The sequence below is a fragment of the Pan troglodytes genome, chromosome 17 (genome assembly GCF_028858775.2).
Source record: "Pan troglodytes isolate AG18354 chromosome 17, NHGRI_mPanTro3-v2.0_pri, whole genome shotgun sequence".
Taxonomy (NCBI): domain Eukaryota; kingdom Metazoa; phylum Chordata; class Mammalia; order Primates; family Hominidae; genus Pan; species Pan troglodytes.
This window is the reverse complement of record NC_072415.2, coordinates 33,658,021-33,678,711: the sequence shown is the minus strand read 5'-3', so window position 1 is coordinate 33,678,711 and position 20,691 is coordinate 33,658,021. Positions and strand designations below refer to the sequence as shown.

Below are 20,691 nucleotides of genomic sequence, written 5' to 3'. Positions count from 1 at the left end.
GAGGAAGCGGTGAGAGAGGTAGAAAGAGAATCAGGTTGTCGTTAATTTTTAAATTATTAAGACAGCTCTTAAATTATGAAAAACAAGAGAGAGTTTGAGAATTCAGGGAGTGTCCATCAGGCATCGAAAGCTGCCGAGAAGTTAAACCGATGAGGACTGAAACATATCCACTGGATTTAGTGACAAAGATCTCATCGGAAACCTGGCAAAATAAATTTAATGGAGTGGGAGGTGAAAGCCAGACTGAAGTGGGTTGAGGTGTGAGTAGGGCATAAAGAATTAGAAACACAGAGTGTAGACAATACTTTGGAGGAGTTTTGTTGGGAAGGGGAGGAGTATGGTGCAGTGGCTGAGCTGAGGGAGAGAGAGGAGGATTTTAATAAAAATAGGTTAGCATTTTTTAAAGATGGGTGACTTCTGGTTCAGATGGCACAGAGAATTCACATTCACTATACTCCTGCTCCAAGAGAGACCAACTCTGGATAAAACGTTTTAAAAGAACAACAAAAAGATATATTTAGAATCAAAAGTAATAGGTGATAAAACATAAGTTAAAGAAAAACCCAAAATGGCACCAGGACTGAAGTCACAAGCCTGTTGTCCTCTAGGTCTGGAAGCAGATTATTTTGGTCAGCAGTTTAGCTCATGCAGAGTTAAGAGAATAAAACATGTGCCATAGGAGACAGCGGCCAGATCGAGGTACATTTTTTGAAGACAAGGATGTTCAAATTTAAAAAGAAGCTAAAAATTGCTTCCAATCTGCCTCCTGGGTTATGGATTTATAAGAAGCTGTGTGAAGGTCAAATACTGCATGTTCTCACTTATAAATGGTAGCTAAACAATGGGTACACATGGACATACAGAGTGCAATAACAGACACTGGAGACTATGAAAAGTGGAAGGATGGGAGGGGGTGTTGAAAAAGTACCTATTAGGTACAATGTTCACTATTTGGGTGATGGGTACACTAGAAGCCCAGACTTCACCACTATGTTATATATGCATATAAGAAACTTGTACTTGTACCCCTAAATATATAAAACTAAATAAATTTTTAAAAGAAGCTATGGAATTTGGGAACCAAAAATCAAATATGTGGCCTCATGACCAAGAACTGAGCTATGCCATTCATGGAGTCAGTGTCTGAATCTCCTATCTTCAGTGTCATAACAATAGAGAAGGCACACTGTAATGCCTGCTCCTGGGCTAAGGATCCAGTGGACAGGTAAGACAATGCAAAATTAGCAGGCTGAAACAGATGCGAAAGAAGGAGAGGATAAAAACCTCTCATTCAAAATAAGCCAATATGCCTGTAAACAAAATTTCAAAACACATAAATTGAATATTAAGAAAGACAGGTAACAAAATAATCAGAGATGAGTTCACTTCAGATGAGGTGAATTTTATGGAATAGTCTGAGAAAGACTTTAAATATACTGGCCCATGATCTGAAATCCCCAAACTCTGAAAAGGAAATAGGTTTTGTAACTGTTTTGGTGGCAAACCTAACCTAACCAATAATCATTTGCTGGCAAAGTCTGAACTAAACTGATATAAGTCTATGTATATAGTCAGTTTGCGTCTCCCTAGGTGTGCCTATTCATGCTTTTCACTGGAGAAATATTAACCTGTTTGATTATAGGGTATTATCCCAGACCTCACTGGAGATGTTATCTTTTTTCAAATCTTAAAAATTCTGAATTCTGAAATACACCCGGCTCCAAGGCCTTTAGGATACTAAAAAAGCTAAATGAAGAAGTAACTTCCACTTAAAAGTACATGAAGTTTTGAAACAAAAACTGGCAGAAAAGACAAGAAAAAGTAAATATGATAAAGAGCCAATTGGAAAGTTTTAAAAGTATAAATTAAACTGAATCAATAAGCTGGATAATTTCTAGACCAGAGATAGTGAAATAAAATATTTCTGTATTGTAAAAGAGCCTTGAGGTCCTGCTGACTAGCTCTGTGCTATAGCTCTGGGTTAAATCAGAGGTTAGAACCTCCTAGATGAGTCATCAGCATCACTTCCTGGTGGCTGCCCCTTCTCAACTGTACCTCCTGTTGTCTAGGGAACACACACACACAAATACACACACACATACACATATCTGTATATGTACGTGTATGTGCATTTTATGTATATATGTATGTATGTACACCTATATACATGTATGTGTGTATGTGTGTATACACACATAGCATGTGTAGGGAGGGATACAGCAAACTTAGTATTAGAATGAAGTAGAGGGAAGATCATTTAGGTTTTTTATGCATATCTATATTGTTTTACTTGTTACAAGTAAATATTATTTCGTAGCATGAAAATTCAAATAAAATGAAGACTTTACTTAAGAAATATACTTAAAAACCTTTAACTGCTACCTTCAAAATGTTAGAAATGTAGTTTACAAAAATGTACACATCTAAAAGTTCAGTTACAATTAACTCCACATATATTTTCATCCCAGAAATTTAATCCCCCAAATGAATATTTTCCTCAAAAGGACAAAACAGAGAATGTTACAGAGTGCAAAGAATAAAAATATAGTGGAGGAAGTTTTTTTCAGTGTCTTCATTTTGAAGTGCTGTGTATTCTTATTGTTATGGTTGATATCCTATAGCTCTAACTCGAATCTGAAATCAGTATGATCTTAAATTTGGTTCTGAAGTTCGAAGAACTCCTGGAAGAAAAGTAACACCAAGACCTGTAGTAACCTGTCCTCCAAGCCATGAGGTAGGTGCCAGGGGATGTAGAAGTTCCGGATTCTGAGCTCAAGGAATTCAGCTGCTACAAATTGCTTAGCCTAAGGGGTTGAACAGTCAGTGAGTGTGGTATCCTTTTAGGGTAAGCTGTGTCATTTCTGGACGCTTACTAGATTGAGTCTCATCTGTCTTTTAAGAGAAATCTTGCCCTGAATCATGTAGAACAGGATGCCCCCTTCTAAGTCCAGATAACCAAAAAGAAAGGATTCTATAGCTGCCCACATCCCCTGCCATGTCTAGAAAGTGCTCAAAGAACAACCTGAACATGGCTCCATGTAGCGTACCATCCAGCCCTACCCTAAATCAGATAGTTCAGCAAATGTTGATAAACACCTCTGAGAAATTCTTCCAGGTTCCCCTGAATTTGAGAAGCAACTGTGGCCAAGTATTTTTAGCAGATACAGATGGGGAGGTAGTAATAACTTTGATAATAAATAAAAGGCTGGCCCACCTCTCTCCCACTGAGGTCCACCATGACAGGGTGTGCAGGTGTGGGCTGCCTCACTGCCACGGGTCTTGGCTCCCCATCAAGCAGGAAGTGTCTGGCCTCACAAGCCAGGGTACAGGGGAATCTGGTCACTGGCAAATGCTGGTAGAGTAAGCAACTTCAACAACAGCAACAACAACGGAATCAATAGTTACAACTGAGAACATCAAACGGAATATCAAAGTACATCCCCAAAGACTCTCAGTCATTCAGTTCACTCATTCATTCATCATTCTTCAATAAACTCTTATTAAGTGTCTACTACAAGAATTAAGCAATAAATTTTCATCTGCATGGGAAAGAGAAGAAACAAAGGTCCACAAACCTGGCTTCTATTTTAAGCTCTTCCTCCCACAAGATGCATGACTGACCTTGAGGGCATTGACTTGGGCATGCATCAACATTCCCACATGCTGGAGGGTGGTAGCCACTCCTAAGCCAGCTATGGTGTGCAAAGTGCTTTGTGAATCTTACTTGAAGAACACAAGTAAGACATAGAGGAAGATAACAACTAATTATCCAGAGCATCATGCTGTCGTTGTGATCCTGAGACACCTCACGAAAGCTTGCATTAAAGGCTTCTAATCTAGAGGACCCCAATGATGCGGCTGCACCTTCTGCCCCATACTGACTTTTCTTGGGGAGGTCCTGCGTAGGCACATGGTTCTGTGACTGGCAGCTGCAGTACAGAGGCTTCATAGTAGTCCCTGGGGAGCAGCACAAGGTAATCCTAGAAAATAAAGACCAAAAGGAGAATCATTCATTTTGATGGTAGCCCTACTTTGGATAGAAAATAATCAAACATACTAGTTAAATCAATAATAACCAGGTGAAGTCGCTAAACTCTCCATATCAACTGCTTTGTTCTTCATCCCGACTCACCAAAACACAAAAAACCACTCATCAAAGATTCTTTATGTATCAGAGAGAAACTTGTCAGTGTGAACAGTTTTATTCTTCAAGTTTCAAGAGAGATTTTACTGTCTCTCCTTGGTTGTTTATAAATTCACAAATTAACAAAGATAATAAATTGTCAACTGATGAAATGTTCTGTGGAAATGCTGGTTGCCTTCAGCAGTACAGAACACTGAATGTGGATCACTTTCTACTCCCACACCCGAGTAACGCTCAACCGGCATGGTATAAAAAGCAATGCCTTGTGATCTTGGTGATTCACAGAATGGAACTGGCCTACTGCCTGTCCCAAGAAACGAGAGGAAGAACATGTTCCACTGAGTGTGCCAAACAAAGCCCACAACGTAAATTCAGCTAAGCAGCTCTTCAGGAAAGAGCAGAGCTGCAGGCTTCTGGGAGGTGAATGATTGACAGCCCCTAGCCGTCCTGACAGCAGCGCATATCTGCAGAGGGAAGAGGGGAGGGCAAAGAGCTCATACACAGACCACAAGGCTTTTTCTCTCCTCAGACAGAAATGTATAGGAGGGGAAAAGTAAGAGATTGTGGCTGAGGGGACTCAGTAGGTTTAAATTTTAAAAGGGTTACTGTTCTACTAGTAAGTTTGCTGAGTTTGGGACCATATCTCCTCTCTCCTCATGACTTTATAGTCTCACAGATACTAGAATAGTAAAGGTTGATAATAGGCACCCTTATGATGCCTAATGATAATGTCATTAGGCATCTTCCATGCCTAAACAGTAACTTTTATAATGAACTTCTACTTTCCGTGAGTCCAACTTTGTACCTGTTACTAGTATCAATGGAATTTTCCTCTGCCTCATTTCTACCATCTGTGAAACATTCTTGAACTTTTTTTCTTCAAGCAATAAAGCTTCCTACTAAGAAGATGCAAGAAGAGCAGAGACCTTCTGATGTTCCTTTGCTGTCTTGAATGGAAAGAACAATCCCTCATGTTATCCTTGTAAGATCCCAATTTGGAAGGACCTATTAAGATAAGTATTGTCCCTGTTGTATGGAAGAAGCAACTGGCAGGACTGGAAGAGACAGGATTGGAATTAAGCGACTTTCCTAAGATTTGCTAACATGGCCAATAAACGGGGTTGTGCCTGAAGGAAAAGCTTTATGTTTTCGACTTGAGAGCATGAAACCAAGCTTTTCCCAAGGACTGTATTTTGAAAAGACCTTGCCATGAAGCAAAGCAGGCCTTAAAGCACATAGCAAAGAGGGCTGTCTCAGAGAACAGGTTTCATCCTTCCAACTCCCCATGGCTTCTCTGGCTATTCTATTAGGTGTTTGCAGACAAAGCCTTTCCTGAACAAAGAGTTCTCTGTTGTAGGCAATCTGTTTGGTGAGAATAAACCTGCTTTAGGTTTAACACAGAAGAAAGCAGAAAGAGTGTCATGGAGAAGCAGTGGCTCCCGTAGCCTCTTGCTTCTCTTTCCACCCCCAAGAACTTTACTGAAATTCATATCTGCTTGTCTTCTAGGTTCTTCTTCCTTGGTTCTACACAATCTCCAGACAGTGTAGATAATAACCAGGTGAAGCTGCTAGTTCTTATGATGTGAGGCAATGAGTGCTAAAGTCTATACTTCTGACTCATGCTGGAAAATAACATACAAGCTTTGGAAGGGTGAAGCCACATACTCATGAAGGCTTCGCATTTGTTCTGATAATTAAGAGTCTTTAGGAGACCTTTTTTATTTTTTATTTTTTTTGTCCAAGAGAAGCTAGCTGAAAGGATACAAAAGATACTTCAAGTTGATTCCTATGTCATTTGAGGGCGAATGTCACCACAGTTTCCTTAGGTTGGGGCTGAATTGTTCCTGTGTCTAAAACCACCAATGATTGTGATATTTTATGGTCGCTGTGGATTGTAGTCTTGGATGGAACCACTTCTGAGGTAGGAAGAATCCCGCAAGAGCTCTCCATTCAGAACTAAGTCTTACCAGAAGGACTCCTTCTGCCTTAATACAAGCAACCCATATTCCTGGTGTGATTGAAAATGGGTCTGCAAAACCATTTCCAGGGACGGTGACAAAGGCTGGCTCCTTACTCGGCAGGAAGATGATCTCTTTGCTTTGAGCAGCACCTATCAGAAATACAAAGAACTGCTTAAGGCATTTTTCTATCAGTCAGTGTTATGATTTTAGATATTCAGTTTTGAACATTCAGTTTACATCTCAAAAAGTTTAAGATGATATGTACTGATCAGATTTACTGATCTTATCTTTAAAAATTGTACTATGCAAATACATATGTATAAAATAGGCTAGAAAGATACTGATAAGACATCACCAATGGCTATCTACACTGGGATTATGAATAATTGTTTAACTTATTAAATAAGTATATTAATACTTGTAAACAGTTTAGGAAAGTTCCTTGCATATAGTAAGTATTCAATATATCACATTAGCTACTAAATTATTTTTTCCTTTCTTGTTTATATGTGAGTTTTTTTTAAAGCCAGGGTCTCACTATGTTGCCCAGGCTGGAGTGCAGTGGTTATTCACAGGTGCCATCATAGCTCACGACAGCCTCAAACTCCTGAGCTCCAGCAATCCTCCCACTTCAGCCTCCCAAGTAGCTGGGACTACAGCATATGTGATTTTAAAGTTTTAATTTTTATTAATGAACATGCATAAGAAAAAGTTTTACACTTCCGTTTATTTGTTTTCAGGAAAAAATATGTTTTATTCTGCATTAAACAAAGAGAGGACCTTCTGCAAGAGGTTCAGAAAGAAATAAACTATTGCGTCTAAGTTCAATTGAGACTTTTTCTTTCAAAGAATTATCTTCTCCAAATCTTTGGGTTCACTCTTGTTCTACAAACATTGATGGGGGCCTACTATGTGCCAGGCTTGGAACTAAGTTCTGGTGACAAGGCAGTAAACACAGTAAGCATGGCCTTTGCTCCCTGCTGGTGAGGACCGGAGAGGAATAAGGACTAGAAGACAGGAGAATGTGGTACAGTTTGGACAGTGGTATTTGGGAGGAGGCACCAGTTACCATGGGACATAACATAACTAGGGCTCCCAACTCAGACTTAAGGGAAAGGTGTCCCGGAGGACAAGGAAACGAAGCAAAATGTATTCCAACTATTTGAGTTAACAGAGAACAAACTGCTGCTGTTATTGTCACGCAGGAGGCGAGGGGCCTGTTAAGAGTTTGGAATCTGAAGACTTTGTCTACAAACATCCAGCTGTGGCTGGCAATTTACTAAACCTCTCAGCTCTGTTTTCTCTTCAACTCTCCTCAGTTTGCAAAGTTCTTATGATGTGAGGCAATGGGTGCTAAATTACTCTGTGAACAATGAAGTAAGCCTGCTAGTTCATTCAATGGGTTAATCAACCTCCAGCCACGCAAGTTGGGTTGACACAACTCGGAAATGACATCATTTCTTCCCCCATTCCGAATGAACCGTGGATGCTTAACAAAGATGGCGTACATTTTGATCCTAAATTAGATTTCCATTGGTAACATTTTGTGTCCTTATAAAATTCCAAATGCTTCTTGGAATCTGTTTCCAGGACAGGTAGAAGCCCTAATACCTTGAAGAACAGACCTGCGGGCCTTCTCTCTGCCTGTGGCGAGGCTGTGCTCTCTTCTCTTGTCCCTCTGCCCTCAGGAATTCCTCATCCCTGAGTCAGGTTTGCAGCTCCCTCCTGGAGCTCATGTGGGCTTCATGCTTTACAGCATTCATAGGAAAAATTCCCATCCTCACCCATTTCTCCTCTGACTATTTGGTTGGTTTGAAACAATGGAAGAATTTAGGGCAGCGGGCCAAAATCTCTCAAATAACACCAAAAAAGTGACAGCCACGTCACTGTGAATGAGTTATAAATGAGCTCTGCTCAGTGAAGACATCATAACCCATGGGGTTCAGCCAAGGTACATAGGTTGTTATATCGATTTTTAAAATGACAGTTAAGGACAAATTCAGTAGCAAAACTTAAGTGATTGTTTAGAGAATGCAAGGTAACAAACGACAGGGCTCCTAGAGAACCGTCTAACCAGACCATGAGCCAGGCTTGACATTTTCTAAGGGTGATCAAGTTTGTGAAAATCAGAGAAAGTGTTTCATTATTTATTTCTTAATTGAAAAGAGGCTTGAAATTTTACCTACGTGCCTTACCCCAGGATGGATAAATAGTTATATGGCCAGATACTGCTTCAGTTCCAGGGTTAACGTATCTCAGAATAACACGAAACAAGGAGCCACTTGACTTCCCTACATTCAATGTTATTCTTACATCATTCTGAAAAATACCGAAAGGCCATAAAGCATAGAAAAAAATTGGTTAAAAGACATGCTAGCCAAACAGTGACTTTATTCTATTCAAGTGTCACTACTGGACTTGTAATGTACACACATACACACACACACACTCACACTCAGTCAATGAGCACCGAGCAACTTGTGAAAGATGGAAATAGGCAAACCTAACAACGAATTAAAATCACTTACAATCAAAATTACAGTGAAAACGCACTCCCTCAGCAACTGAGATCCTCTTTTGACCTTTTTGTAATCAGGCAGACAGAGCGGAGTATTAGATGGGCTAGTTTAAGAAAGCCACAGTGACGGAGCAACCACCACTGGCTAGGAAAAATAAAAAGGCAGAAGAGAAGGAAAGGAGAGGGTATTATTTCACACCACCAAAGAGAGACTGCTTCAGAGTCCGCTTCACATACATAAAGTCTAAATGGTCACAGAAACCAACGGTGGCCAAAGAAAGGTTAAAGACTCCAAATACAATAGTGGTAACATCTGGGTGTAACTAAAATATGCCTATTAAGTTTTATGATGTTTTATCTCAATTCCTTATGCAAAGAAATGATGGCTTTTCAACCTAGAGGAGGGGTTCTGTTGGTCTCCAGGGCCTGGGCTCACACAATATTCTGTAAACATTGTGGAGCCTGGACCCTTGAAGGAAAGAGTAGACTATTTTAATTCTGAACCACTGACTGCATGTCCAGATTGGGCTGTGGCCCAAGGAAACTTCATGAAACTTGGAAATTCCCAAATCAGTGGTTCTTTTAGCATTTCCCCCAACTTCTTTGTTTAAAAGGAAGGGGATATTTGTTAAGCAAGATATTGGTGACAATGAAGACTGACTTTGTGTAGAATCACTTGCTCTGAAAGCAGGAGCTACAGGTGACCCACACTGAGGAACTCCTGCTGATCCTCACAATTTGTCTGAATTCATCTTTAAGTGTTAGTTTCAGATGGAAAACAAATATGCAAAAATCTATTAGGAGCAGAGTAAAGTAAGTGGTGATTCTGGGGACACCACCAAGGTCCTCTGACCAAAATAACTTTCTCAGAAAATGCGTCATTAGAGATGAATTCCTTTGTGTCCACCAGCTATTCTGTGAAACTGTAAGCACCTGTGAGAAGGTATACACTTTGATTGGGTTGTCAGTCATTCACATCTTATTATGACTCAATGGAATTTACTGCTTGTTTTCTGAATAATGAAGTAATGTCAGGGAACTAAAGAAATTAAATAGCTGTATTTGGGGAGTGGGGGCAAAGAGTGAAGTGTCTTAAGATCCTAGGTACCATTTCAGAAAGGCCGCTTGGATGGGGGACTTTGGCCAGGTGAAAAACAGCATTAGAATCAATGAGGGGAAGGGGTCCGAGAGTACTGTGGCCCTGTCCCAGCTTCTCTACAGGCTGACTGAGGTAGCAACAGCAAGCAGCAGTCTCGGATGCGCTAATGAAAAAGACTGTGTTACCATGATCGTTAATTTACCTCTCATATTCTGAATTTCCCCACTGAGAAACAGCTTGAAGAAACCAACTCAAAGACAAATTCTGAGGACAAAGTTACTCAATGGCTATACAGAATTTTTTAGTTATAAGTAGCAAGACGTATAAGTTCTAAAGGTAAACAAAGAATGTATAAATTCCCCTACTCATTCTAATACAAAGCCAAGATGGATGCAGTAGAGAAGAATGAAGGAAAGAGAAATATGGAAAAGAAAAATGAAATAGCACTTAACTAACATTCATTATTTATCTTAGTTTCCACGTACATAGCAATTCAAAGTTTAAAAAAAGCATCAGCCAAAAATTAGGAACACTAGCTTTACTGGAATTACTTAAGCCAACTCCTTTTTGTTTTCCACAAATGGCTTTAAAGAAAACTGTCCCTCACATTCTAGTACAGCCTAACATCATTTAGGAAACTTCCCTCTTCTATAAAAAGTCTCCAGAGATAAACACTATTTTTCTTTAATCTCTTAATTTTCTGATTTGGTAATCAAATTAAAGTAACAATGAACTATGTAATCCACACATATGCTTATCAGTTAATATACAGCCCTACCCCAAACCCCAGGTTTAACCTAAACTCCAATGCCAACCCATAATATAGAGAAAAAGAATCATGGAATCAGTTCTGGGAACAGGTCACCTTTCAGGGGGCTCACTGAGACTGGTGTGGGGAAGTATCTGAGCTACTCAGCCACGAAGCTGCTCTCTTCGGGTTGCGTACCTGTACTGAGGTCATTTGGGCATATCCTCTCCAGCTAAACTCAGGAAATGCCAGCGGATCAAATCCAAATCGAAGGTCTCTCCCATTAGGTGTGCTGCCGTCTTCAATCTCATACTTCATATGATGCAAATCTGGGAAATAGTAGTTGTTTTCAGGCCTTTCATAAATAAAAAGTAAACACATACAGGAGGTTAGGTCCATAGATCATCTGAACATCTTTTAATCACAATAGTTACTATGAAAGAACTCCACCACATTGACAGAGTACATTAAATAAAGGACAAATGAGAAAGATCTCCTGCTCTTTCTCCAAATTATTGCTTTAATTCACATAAACATTCACATAAAACACACTCAACGCCTATTAATTCCAAGCATTAAGATGAGAAAATCATTTAGCACAAGCCATAGTGGTAGCATCCTTTAGTATGTTCTAAATAGTTGCCAACAATTTAGCAAAGTCAAATTAGGTTATTTACTGTTTATTTATTTAATCACTCATTCATTTATATATTCATTCACTCATTACATAAATATTAATAGCTATGTGCCAGGCACTCTTGCTAAGGACCATAGGTATAATGATGAACATGACATAAAATATTTCATATGCTAAACTTACAAGTTAGATATATTTTCTTGATATGTATTTTTTAATCATTAGAATGACTCTTCTATGCCTTGTTTTCTCTTAAACTATATGCCTATTAATGAATTCTTTTCAAGAGCTCAGCTGTGGTAGGCACAGAGAAGTATCCAAAATATTCCAACATTGTGCGGCATTTAACAATCTACTTAAAGTTCTCAAAAAAAAAAAAAAAAGACACTTCGCCAATCCAGTCACAAGCTAATAGCAGTTAGTGGGATTAATGCCATAAAGTTGAATTTGTTTAAGGAAATAAAAGGCCATGCTCCTATACTGCAAATAGAATTAGGAATGCTTACAACTTTTCTGGAAGCAATTTACAAAGATCCTTAAAAATGTTCACACATATTGACCCAGTAATTCTACTTCCAGGAATCTGTTCTAAAGAAAGATTTTGTAGATAGTCAAAGAATTAACATAAAAGAATGTTTAAAACAGTGAAGACCTGGAAACAACATAAGTGTACAATTATGAGATAAATTATTAAAAAATTACATAACCATTTAAAATGTGAAGGCTAATGATAATAGGAAATATTTACGATATGATGTGAAGTAATGAATGTGAATTATATGAAAAAATAGAATGCTAATTTTTAATTCATAGACAAGATCTAGAAAAAATACACCAAAAATATTAAAAAGGGGTTATCTCTGGGTAGAGAAATGAAGATTTTTCTTTGCCTTTTTACTTTGATGAATTTATTAAAATTTGTTCACTGGACATGTATTACATTTATCACCACAAGAATTATTCAGAAAATAAAGCAAACGTGAATTCTTTCTACACTTGTCAGAAAACCTAAAAATTCTCTGATAAAACCAGAGCAAACATGTGGGGGAATTTAGTACAAAAGGATGCAAGATTGTCATGTTGGAGACAAGGTGCTCCGGCATCCACACTGTTGGTTTGCTAGCCTTTATTTCAGTTATAATTTACCACTAAATCCAAGGACACACTCTAAACTTGAAGATATATGTATGTGTGCATGTATCATGTAAAAAGTTAATATTCTTGCCTCAGGCTGGGTAACTTAATTCCTATTTGATTGCATTATTTTATGCTGAAAATCAGTCAATCACCTACATAGTTGGAAGAAGGAAAAATGTTTGCTGGTTAAGTAGCGGAGAAGCTCATTTTATCAACACCAGGGTGGAGCAAGATGAAACACAGGTGGAAAACGTTTTTTTATTTTTTTAAGATGGAGTCTCACTCTGTCACCCAGGCTGGAGTGCAGGGGCACTATCTTGGCTCACTGCAACCTCTGCCTCCCAGGTTCAAGCAATTCTCCTGCCTCAGCCTCCGGAGTAGCTGGGATTACAGGTGTGCGCCACCATGCCTGGCTAATTTTTTGTATTTTTAGTAGAGACAGTGTATCACCATGTTGGCCAGGCTGGTCTTGAACTCCTGACTTCAGGTGATCCACCCACCTCAGCCCCCGAAAGTACTGGGATTACAGGCGCGAGCCAGGAAAACGTTTTATGCAGGCATTTACAAAGCTCCCCTGGCCCATGGGGAGGCTCAATGGTCTTCAGGAAAACAAACCTACAGACATGCCTTCTTCACAGATCTTTTACTCCAAGCCCCCAACTGAGGGAAAGTGCGGCTGGGTTACTCTGACTTTTTTTGTTTTTATTAAAGACAAGGTCTTGCTCTGTCACTCAGGCTGTAGTGCAGTGATGCAATCATAGCTCACCGCAACCTCAAACTCCTGGGCTCAAGCTATCCTCCTGCCTCAGCCTTCTGAGCAGCTAGGACTACAGGCACGTGCCACAGTGCCTGCCTAATTGTTGTATTTTTTTTTTATAGGGATCGGGTCTCACTATGTTGCTCAGGCTGGTCTTAAACTCCTGGCCTCAAGCAATTGTCCCAACTGGGACATCACTCCCAGCCTGCTCTGACTTTTAGAATTCAAATGTTGGAAACATTGAGGGAAAGGAGAGAATCACCTTGCTAAATACAATTTACCTCCACGACATAAAAAATTTCTTTATAAATCTGTTACTAATGCAAGTAGTGAAGGGACCTGAGATTCAGAAGTTACTTTTTTTCCCTTCACAGAGGAAAAATCATGGATGAAACATCAAGGTTTCAAAACGTTTATAAATGGTAAAATATAATGGCTTAAGAGATGGAACAATACCACAGTTCCTATAGTTCCCCAGTCTCAATCTCCACCTCATTCCCTCGCTCCTATAGTTCATTGTCACCTGCTTCTGCATGAGACAAAGTACTTCTTCCCCACTTCCAAAGTTTTCTTACCCTCTACCCCCACCGCAACCCTGGGGAACAACTTTGGCCTCTCTACTTCCTCACTCCTGGGTCCCAAGAGGGAAACAGGAACTGAACCTTATTAGCCCAGGCACCTGGGTGTGTGGTGGCACTCCCTCTTATGCCTTCTCTTATTGACCCAAGCACCTGGGTATGTCGCACTGCCCCCTCTTATTCCCTTTCTTATTGGCCCAGGCAACTGAGTGTGTGGCACCACCCCCTCTTATTCCCTCTCTCCCTGGAGCGGGCCTATCTGTGGGCTCCTCCTGCTCCAACTTGCACATGGAAGTTGAGCCCTGAGAACCCACTTCATGCTTCCAGCTCTCGTCTTGCCCACCTGGTTTTTGTACCTGTGGGAATTTTCAAGCGAAAGTACTTCATGGTCTACACAGTAGAACAGGCTTTATGGGCAAAGTAATCTCCTGTTTTAAACAACTCACACACAAATGTCCAGATTTCAATTGACATAGGACAGCTTCCCCTGACCTCGATCTTTAGGGCTGCTTCTCTCTTCTCCAGAGCTGTAGCACAGGCAGGAATGTCTAAGACCATCTTTCACACCCTGAACATGGGAAGAAGCCTCCTGAAGACTCACCGCTGGCACACCTTTCCCACGACATGCTCTCGGCACTGGCACACTCCCGAGGGCCCACTGCACATGGAGGACAATGCCCCACCAATGTCACACTGACACCCTGAAAGCCAGGAAACAGCAGCAGTTATACCTTAAACCATCTCCACACTGAGCGCCTCCCCTGCTCTACAAGAAAGGAAAACTGACCATCCCAGTGACACAGTGCCTGCCTTCTTTCCTCTGCCACATCTGTCGGGCAAGTGTTTGAAATCTTGGAAACTCCCAAACTAAAATGGTGTGTCCGCGCTTGGAGATCAGATTCAACCACAAAAACCAAAACCAAAACAAAAACAAAAACAAAATTAAAATGGTGTGTCTTTCCAAAGGTCTGCTTCTAAGTTGGAGGCGGCTACTATAGGCCAGCTCAAATGCTGTTGTCCAGTGCAAAGACGACAGCAGCCCAGGAGTAAACGTGCTTCAGAAACAGTGCTGTTCTAAAGAGCATGTGATAACCAGGGGCCGAGCGAGAGATTCAAGAGTAGCCTTGCGGGGCAACTGTCCAGCAATTTCATTATTTAACACAACACTGTCTCTAAAAATCTGATGCTAGCATTTTTGATAATATAAAATATATCTTTAAAATTACTAAATATTGATGTTATTTATAAAACTAACAGATGCCCTCCCATCCCAGTTATTGTTTCTTATCATTAAACCCACAGTGTGCTGGTAGAAGAGAAGTAGAAACAGCCCCACTTGCAATTTACTAGTTTCAATGTAATCAATGTTTGGCCAAATTCCCTGGACAGAATGTTTCAGGGCCATTCCGTCAGAAAGTCTGCGTGAAGATGACAAACTCAGAAGAAATGTTATTTAGACCATCTTTGTCCATCAACACTGTGCTTTGCTCAGGGCCCAATGGACTTATTTACCTTGACACCCAAAGTAATTGCTCTTTTCCAAAGCAAAATATCCATCTTCACAGGTGTCGCAGGAATCGCCACCCACATGGGACTTGCAGTGACAGTCACCATCTCCCTGCAGAACAGTGAGCCAGATGACAACATTTGATATAATTACAGAATTCACTAATCTTCAAGATTGAAAACTGGCTCACTGTATAATAGGAAGCAGTGTAGCCAGGATCTGGAAAGGATTACCATGCTCTGTAGAATGACAGAGGTACTAACACACGCCCCCAGAAACCCCACAAGCAGTTGCTGTAGCATTCTGCTGTTGTCACATGAAAACTCAGCCCACTTTACCTGCCTACACTCTCCAGTTCCACTCACTGTTCCCGCCTTATGGCACTTGCATTCTGTGGAGATAAGAGAGCATCCTTGAACTAAGGGAGACACAAAAGACAGTTCCTGGCTCTGGGAACATCACACAGCTGCAACACAACGTGTGCAGTTGGCCTTGCCAGCGCAGTTCAACAGAATGAGAGTTTGGATCGCTGAGGCCTAAAATTAGAATGCTTTCTGAAGTTGGCAGAACAGACCAATCCACACTATCCATTTACAAAAAGTAACAGCTAGTTCATGGCTACTTCATGACAAAAGCCACAACATCATGGGATTTTTGAATGATTCCAATGCCGAGGTCATTACTGATATGCATGCATGAAAATACACTCTATTGAAGGTTATTCAGTATCCTTAACTCGGTGTTTTTAAGTCCTTATACTGGCTCCGATATAAGCATAAAATTAAAATTAAACCAGAAAAAGTAAATTATAAAAACAAGGACATAAAAACCATTTATCAAGTAGCTGTCTTCTCAAACAACAAAATACATACAGAAACAGGATAGAAATCCCTTGCTAAGATTTTGAAAGTGACAGAAATTCTGTCAAAAGTGGGGGGAAAACATCAGAACATTACATAGAATCTTGTCAAATTGAAGTGATTCAACAAATAGCTCTTTTGTGGATTTAGTCACTGAGGCAGAGAAAATTAAGAGAACATTACAATATAGTAAATTATGACATATAAGAAACCTACCTGAACATCCACTGGGGTTTTCTTTGTCCAGATTCCAATATAACAGTTTGCAGCGGCTACAAGTAGGACCTTCAACATGAAGCTTGCATTGGCAATACCCCTTTGAATGAAAATCAAACAAACATTTGACTTCTTGGAATTAAGACATGTTTTCAAACATGTGCGTGAGCAAAGACTTGTCACAGAAACATATTTTGGTCATGAAAAGTAATTAAGTGTATCCAGGGGGAAAAAATACTGGGTTGATTTCAACAGTCTGCTAATTGCTTTTGTTTATTTTTATTCATTTATTTGTTATGCATGTAATCCACATTTGTGGTTAAAAAGAAACTGGAAAATAAGGAGAAAGAAAATTTTAAAATCACTCTTATAACATTGTCAGTGTCTGTTGATACTGTTACAGCATAGACTACCAATTTAAATAGAAAAAATGTCTGAATATTTAACATGTTGAAAATCAGTTAAGAATTGTTTATCTGAGAGTGCTTTTGTAACATGCAAGATCACGGCCTTGCATCAATGTCATCAAGGCTTATGGGAAGGATGGCAGAACCTCTTTCACTCCATCCATTCTGTGCCTGGAAGTCGGCATCTCTAGGCTCTGAGGCCAAGAAGACAGACAATTTCTAAATTATCTCAGAAAATTGTTCAGAATAGTCCGGGTGTGGTAGCTCACGCCTGTAACCCCAGCACTTTGGGAGGCTGAGGCAGGTGGATCGCCTGAGGTCAGGAGTTCGAGACCAGCCTAGCCAACATGGCGAAACCCCATCTCTACTAAAAATACAAAAATTAGCCAGGTGTGGTGGGGCGTGCCTGTAATCCCAGTTACTCGGAGGCTGAGGCACAAGAATCGCTTGACCCAGGAGGCGGAGGTTGCAGTGAGCTGAGATCGCGACACTGCACTCCGGCCTGGGCGACAAGAGCAAAAAAAAAAAAAAAAAAAAAAAAAAGAAAGAAAGAAAAGAAAAGAAAAAGAAAAAAAAATGTTCAGAATACCATGGTATTGTGCTTGGAATAATATAAAATAAATTGTAATTATTTTGTACACAGCCAACTTTATTTAATGTGTCCTTGGCCATTGATTTTCTCAATGTTATTAATTATGTTTGTCAGACTTACATGCAGGGCTCCACAGAGGCAACACCCTCTGAGTAACCTACAAACCTGCAGTAAGAGTTAAACTCTAGGACTCCAGAGTAACAAGTTTAACTAAATCTTATTTTTTTGTTTTTGAAAAAAAAAATCACAAAATCACATATGCTCTTTGAAAAACAACAATGACCTCTTTAAGCAATTTAGCCTTGGGTCTTATTTTAATTTCTGGAAGTGCCCACACTGTTAGTCCTTAACATGTATGAGAATAATAGAGATAGTTAGAATTGCAACCCTTTTATAGTCTACTTACCAAATTGGAGTTGATGGTACCAGCTGGGTCACAAGCACTGCTGGAACCTGAATATGATTCAGAAATTTTTAAATTATCTGGTAGTTTGTTTTTCTCTTTGTTTTGATGTTTCAAGTTTTAAATGTTTTGTTTTCAAAAACAGTGTATCTACATTTATATTTTCGATAGATGTGTGGCAAAGTCTGCATGCAATTCATAGTCAGGCATCTTGAATGACATTTATGGTCCTTAATCCCCAAATTACCTCTTTTGCCACTGAACAAATCCCTATCCTGTCTACTCATGACAGTTCACTTCTAATTGATGATGAAGGAGGAGATTAGAGAAAGATTCTAAAATTTTGAGCATCATTAGTATTGTCCAGAAGAGGGCAATATTGTACCAAGAGATTTTTAATTGCCCATTTAAAAGACCTTCTAGAATTTCTAAGTACATCTTTAATTATCACACCTCCTTGTTCCCACCCATACTAAAGTTATTTATAAAATCAATTGGTTTGTTTTCCTGACTTACTATAACACTACAAACCAAATATAATCTCTCTTCAATAAATTGGGATCTTGCAATGTTTCAGTATTACAATTACACAGTGTTTGAACTGGGTAAGTCTGTTCTGAGTCTGGTTTTTCAAATCATTTAAATAAATCCATAATAGGATCTTGTTTGCTTATAAATTGTTCCTTAACCCTATTGGCTTTGTTTGTTTCTGTCTGCCTCAGCTTCCCCTTGATGATTCTCATTCTCTCTCTCACTCTCCTTTTTGAGACAGGGTCTTGCTCTGTCTTCCAGGTTGGAGTGCAGTGGCACGATCATAGCTCACTGCAACCTCCGATGCCTGGGCTCAAGTGATCCTCTCACCTCATCCTTCTGAGGAGCTGGAATGACAGGCATGCACCACCATGCCCGGTTATTTTAAAAAATATTTTCTAGAGGCTGGGAGTGGTGGCTTACGCCTGTAATCCCAGCACTTTGGGAGGCCAAGGCGGACAAATCACGAGGTCAGGAGATCAAGATCATCCTGGCTGACATGGTGAAACCCCATCTCTACTAAAAATACAACAAATTAGCTGGGCATGGTGGCACATGCCTGTAATCCCAGCTACTTGAGAGGCTGAGGCAGGAGAATTGCTTGAACCCGTGAGGCAGAGCTTGCAGTGAGCTGAGATCGTGCCACTGCACTCCAGCCTGGGGGACAAAGCGAGACTCTGTCTCAAAAAAAACAAATCAAATAAAAAATAAATAAAAATTCTAGAGACAGGATCTCATTATGTTGCCCAGGCTGGTCTCCAACTCCTGGCCTCAAGCAATCCTCCCGCCTCAGCCTCCCAAAGTGCTGGGGTTACAAGCATGAGCCACCCTGCCCTCTCTTTCTTTTCTGATGTTCTCCCGTTCCCTGCATTTTTCCGTAATACCCAACACAAATTTCCAGCTGTTTGTTTTCCATGCCCAACCTCGGGTTCCTCTCCAGGACACAAACATTGCCATCTAGCCCTGGGATGACTGTGGCTGCTCAGCTTCTCTGCCAGGCAGCCACAGCACTTCCTTCTGCTCCTGAGGCCCATGGAGGTGAGCAGACCCATGCAGGATGTCCTCACATCCTAGGGACCTTCAGGCCTTTTGAAAGGCAAGCACCCTACTCTGACTGCCTGCTGCAACTTCCACCCTCAAGGAAACCTGGTCTCCAGAGGATTCTGGTTAGGAAGATTCTGGGAAATGAAGTCAGTCCTGTCTTCAAAGGGCAGGAAGGGGTCTGAGAAACCACATTCTTCTGATGGATAGTCTGGGTCAGCCTTCCACAAACACCTCTTCACAGTAGCAAGAGTTCTCTGAAATTGACAAGAGCTACTGGTCTGCTCTCTGGCTGCACACACCAGGGAGCCCAGGGAAATTTGTGGACATCTCATTTCTGTCCCCTCTGCCATGGTACATGGGCAAGCCTTAATCTCTCATATCAACAGAGGGATGAATACCAACCATGTCCCACAGCTGCAGGCTTGGTTTTCATCTCCCCCTCAGTGCACTCTCTCCAAACTGCATAGACTCCAGTGCATCCCACCCGCCTTCCCCAACACTTGGGCTGAAGTACGATGACACGGTCCCCCAGAAGGCCAGAGGAGGGCAGGGAGAGAGGCCCGAAACACAGCAAAGGTCCTGCTAAGCCTGCTGGCAAGTGGATCTGTTAGAAACATTACAGTGCTGCCAGCATTAGCACCACAAGCTGGGAGCAAAAGAAGGCATGATGCCTCGGGACAGAAGACAACAAATGGCCCCTTTAACTCAAAGGAGTCACCTATGCCACAATGCTATCCACAGAAAACTGACATGTGAACCAAGAAACCCACATGTATAGCACATGGAAATTCACATTATTTTTAGTTAAAAAAATCATTTCTGGATTCCTTTGAGGGTACATATATGATATACGTGTTTTCAAACCAGACTTGAACAGGGGAGGAACCAAGCAGACTAGATCTGTGAAAGCAGGATGTAGGGGTGGCCAGTGGTGAGTCTGTGGGGGATTTGCAGGCTTCTCTGGGAGGCTGGCTGCACACACTTCAGAGAGGAACCAGCCCTCTAGCAATCTGCTGACTTTCCTACCTTGGCAGTGGGGGAAATCATAAGCTCCTGAGAGACACCTGTCACACCGCTGTCCTGTAACTCCTGGCCGACATTCACACTGTCCAGTCACTGAGCTGCAGGGCATCTGGTAGGATCCAAGGGCTGAACACCAGCAGGCTGGATGAAAGAATTCAATCAGACTAAGGCGGGGGTTGCAGGTATAGGAGGGGGAAGAACCACGTCCCAGAGCAGAGCATGAGGGTGGAGCCAGAAAGACCCAAACACAAATTCCAGCTCCACTTCTTATGAGGTCGGGAACCTGAAACAAGCCACTCAACTGCTCTAAGCCTCAGTTTCTCCTTCCTTAAATGGGAGTGATACGAATTTTTATTTGATAACTTGTTGTGAGGATTGCATAAGATAATACTTAAAAGAGCTTGGGACAACGCCTATCATAGCGAGCACTCAATAACTGCTAGTTTTTATTGCTGTCATGAATTTCATATTCAGCAAGATTTGCAGGTGCTGGGTGATGGTTTTGGGGATTCTGCTCACCTACAGAAAC

At 40.8% G+C, this 20,691-nt stretch overlaps 1 protein-coding gene across 12 annotated transcripts in view; it reads right to left on the bottom strand.

The window, feature by feature from the left end:
* Positions 1-20,691, bottom strand: part of LAMA3 (laminin subunit alpha 3) — a 267,407-nt gene that overhangs the window by 124,388 nt on the left and 122,328 nt on the right. For 5 of the 12 annotated variants that reach the window (XM_009433807.5, XM_054672139.2, XM_054672136.2 and 2 more), the window contains 11 exons: positions 20,166-20,303; positions 17,568-17,614; positions 16,163-16,262; positions 15,425-15,477; positions 15,092-15,197; positions 14,181-14,280; positions 10,669-10,825; positions 8,292-8,424; positions 6,112-6,254; positions 3,883-3,980; positions 3,215-3,368 (listed from right to left, as the gene is read on the bottom strand). In XM_009433807.5, the coding sequence (XP_009432082.3) occupies positions 3,215-3,368; positions 3,883-3,980; positions 6,112-6,254; positions 8,292-8,424; positions 10,669-10,825; positions 14,181-14,280; positions 15,092-15,197; positions 15,425-15,477; positions 16,163-16,262; positions 17,568-17,614; positions 20,166-20,303 (1,229 nt within the window). Of the gene's footprint in view, positions 1-3,214; positions 3,369-3,882; positions 3,981-6,111; positions 6,255-8,291; positions 8,425-10,668; positions 10,826-14,180; positions 14,281-15,091; positions 15,198-15,424; positions 15,478-16,162; positions 16,263-17,567; positions 17,615-20,165; positions 20,304-20,691 lie in introns of those variants that run through there. The other 7 variants (XM_063796039.1, XM_063796037.1, XM_001156417.6 and 4 more) reach the window with 6 other exon arrangements.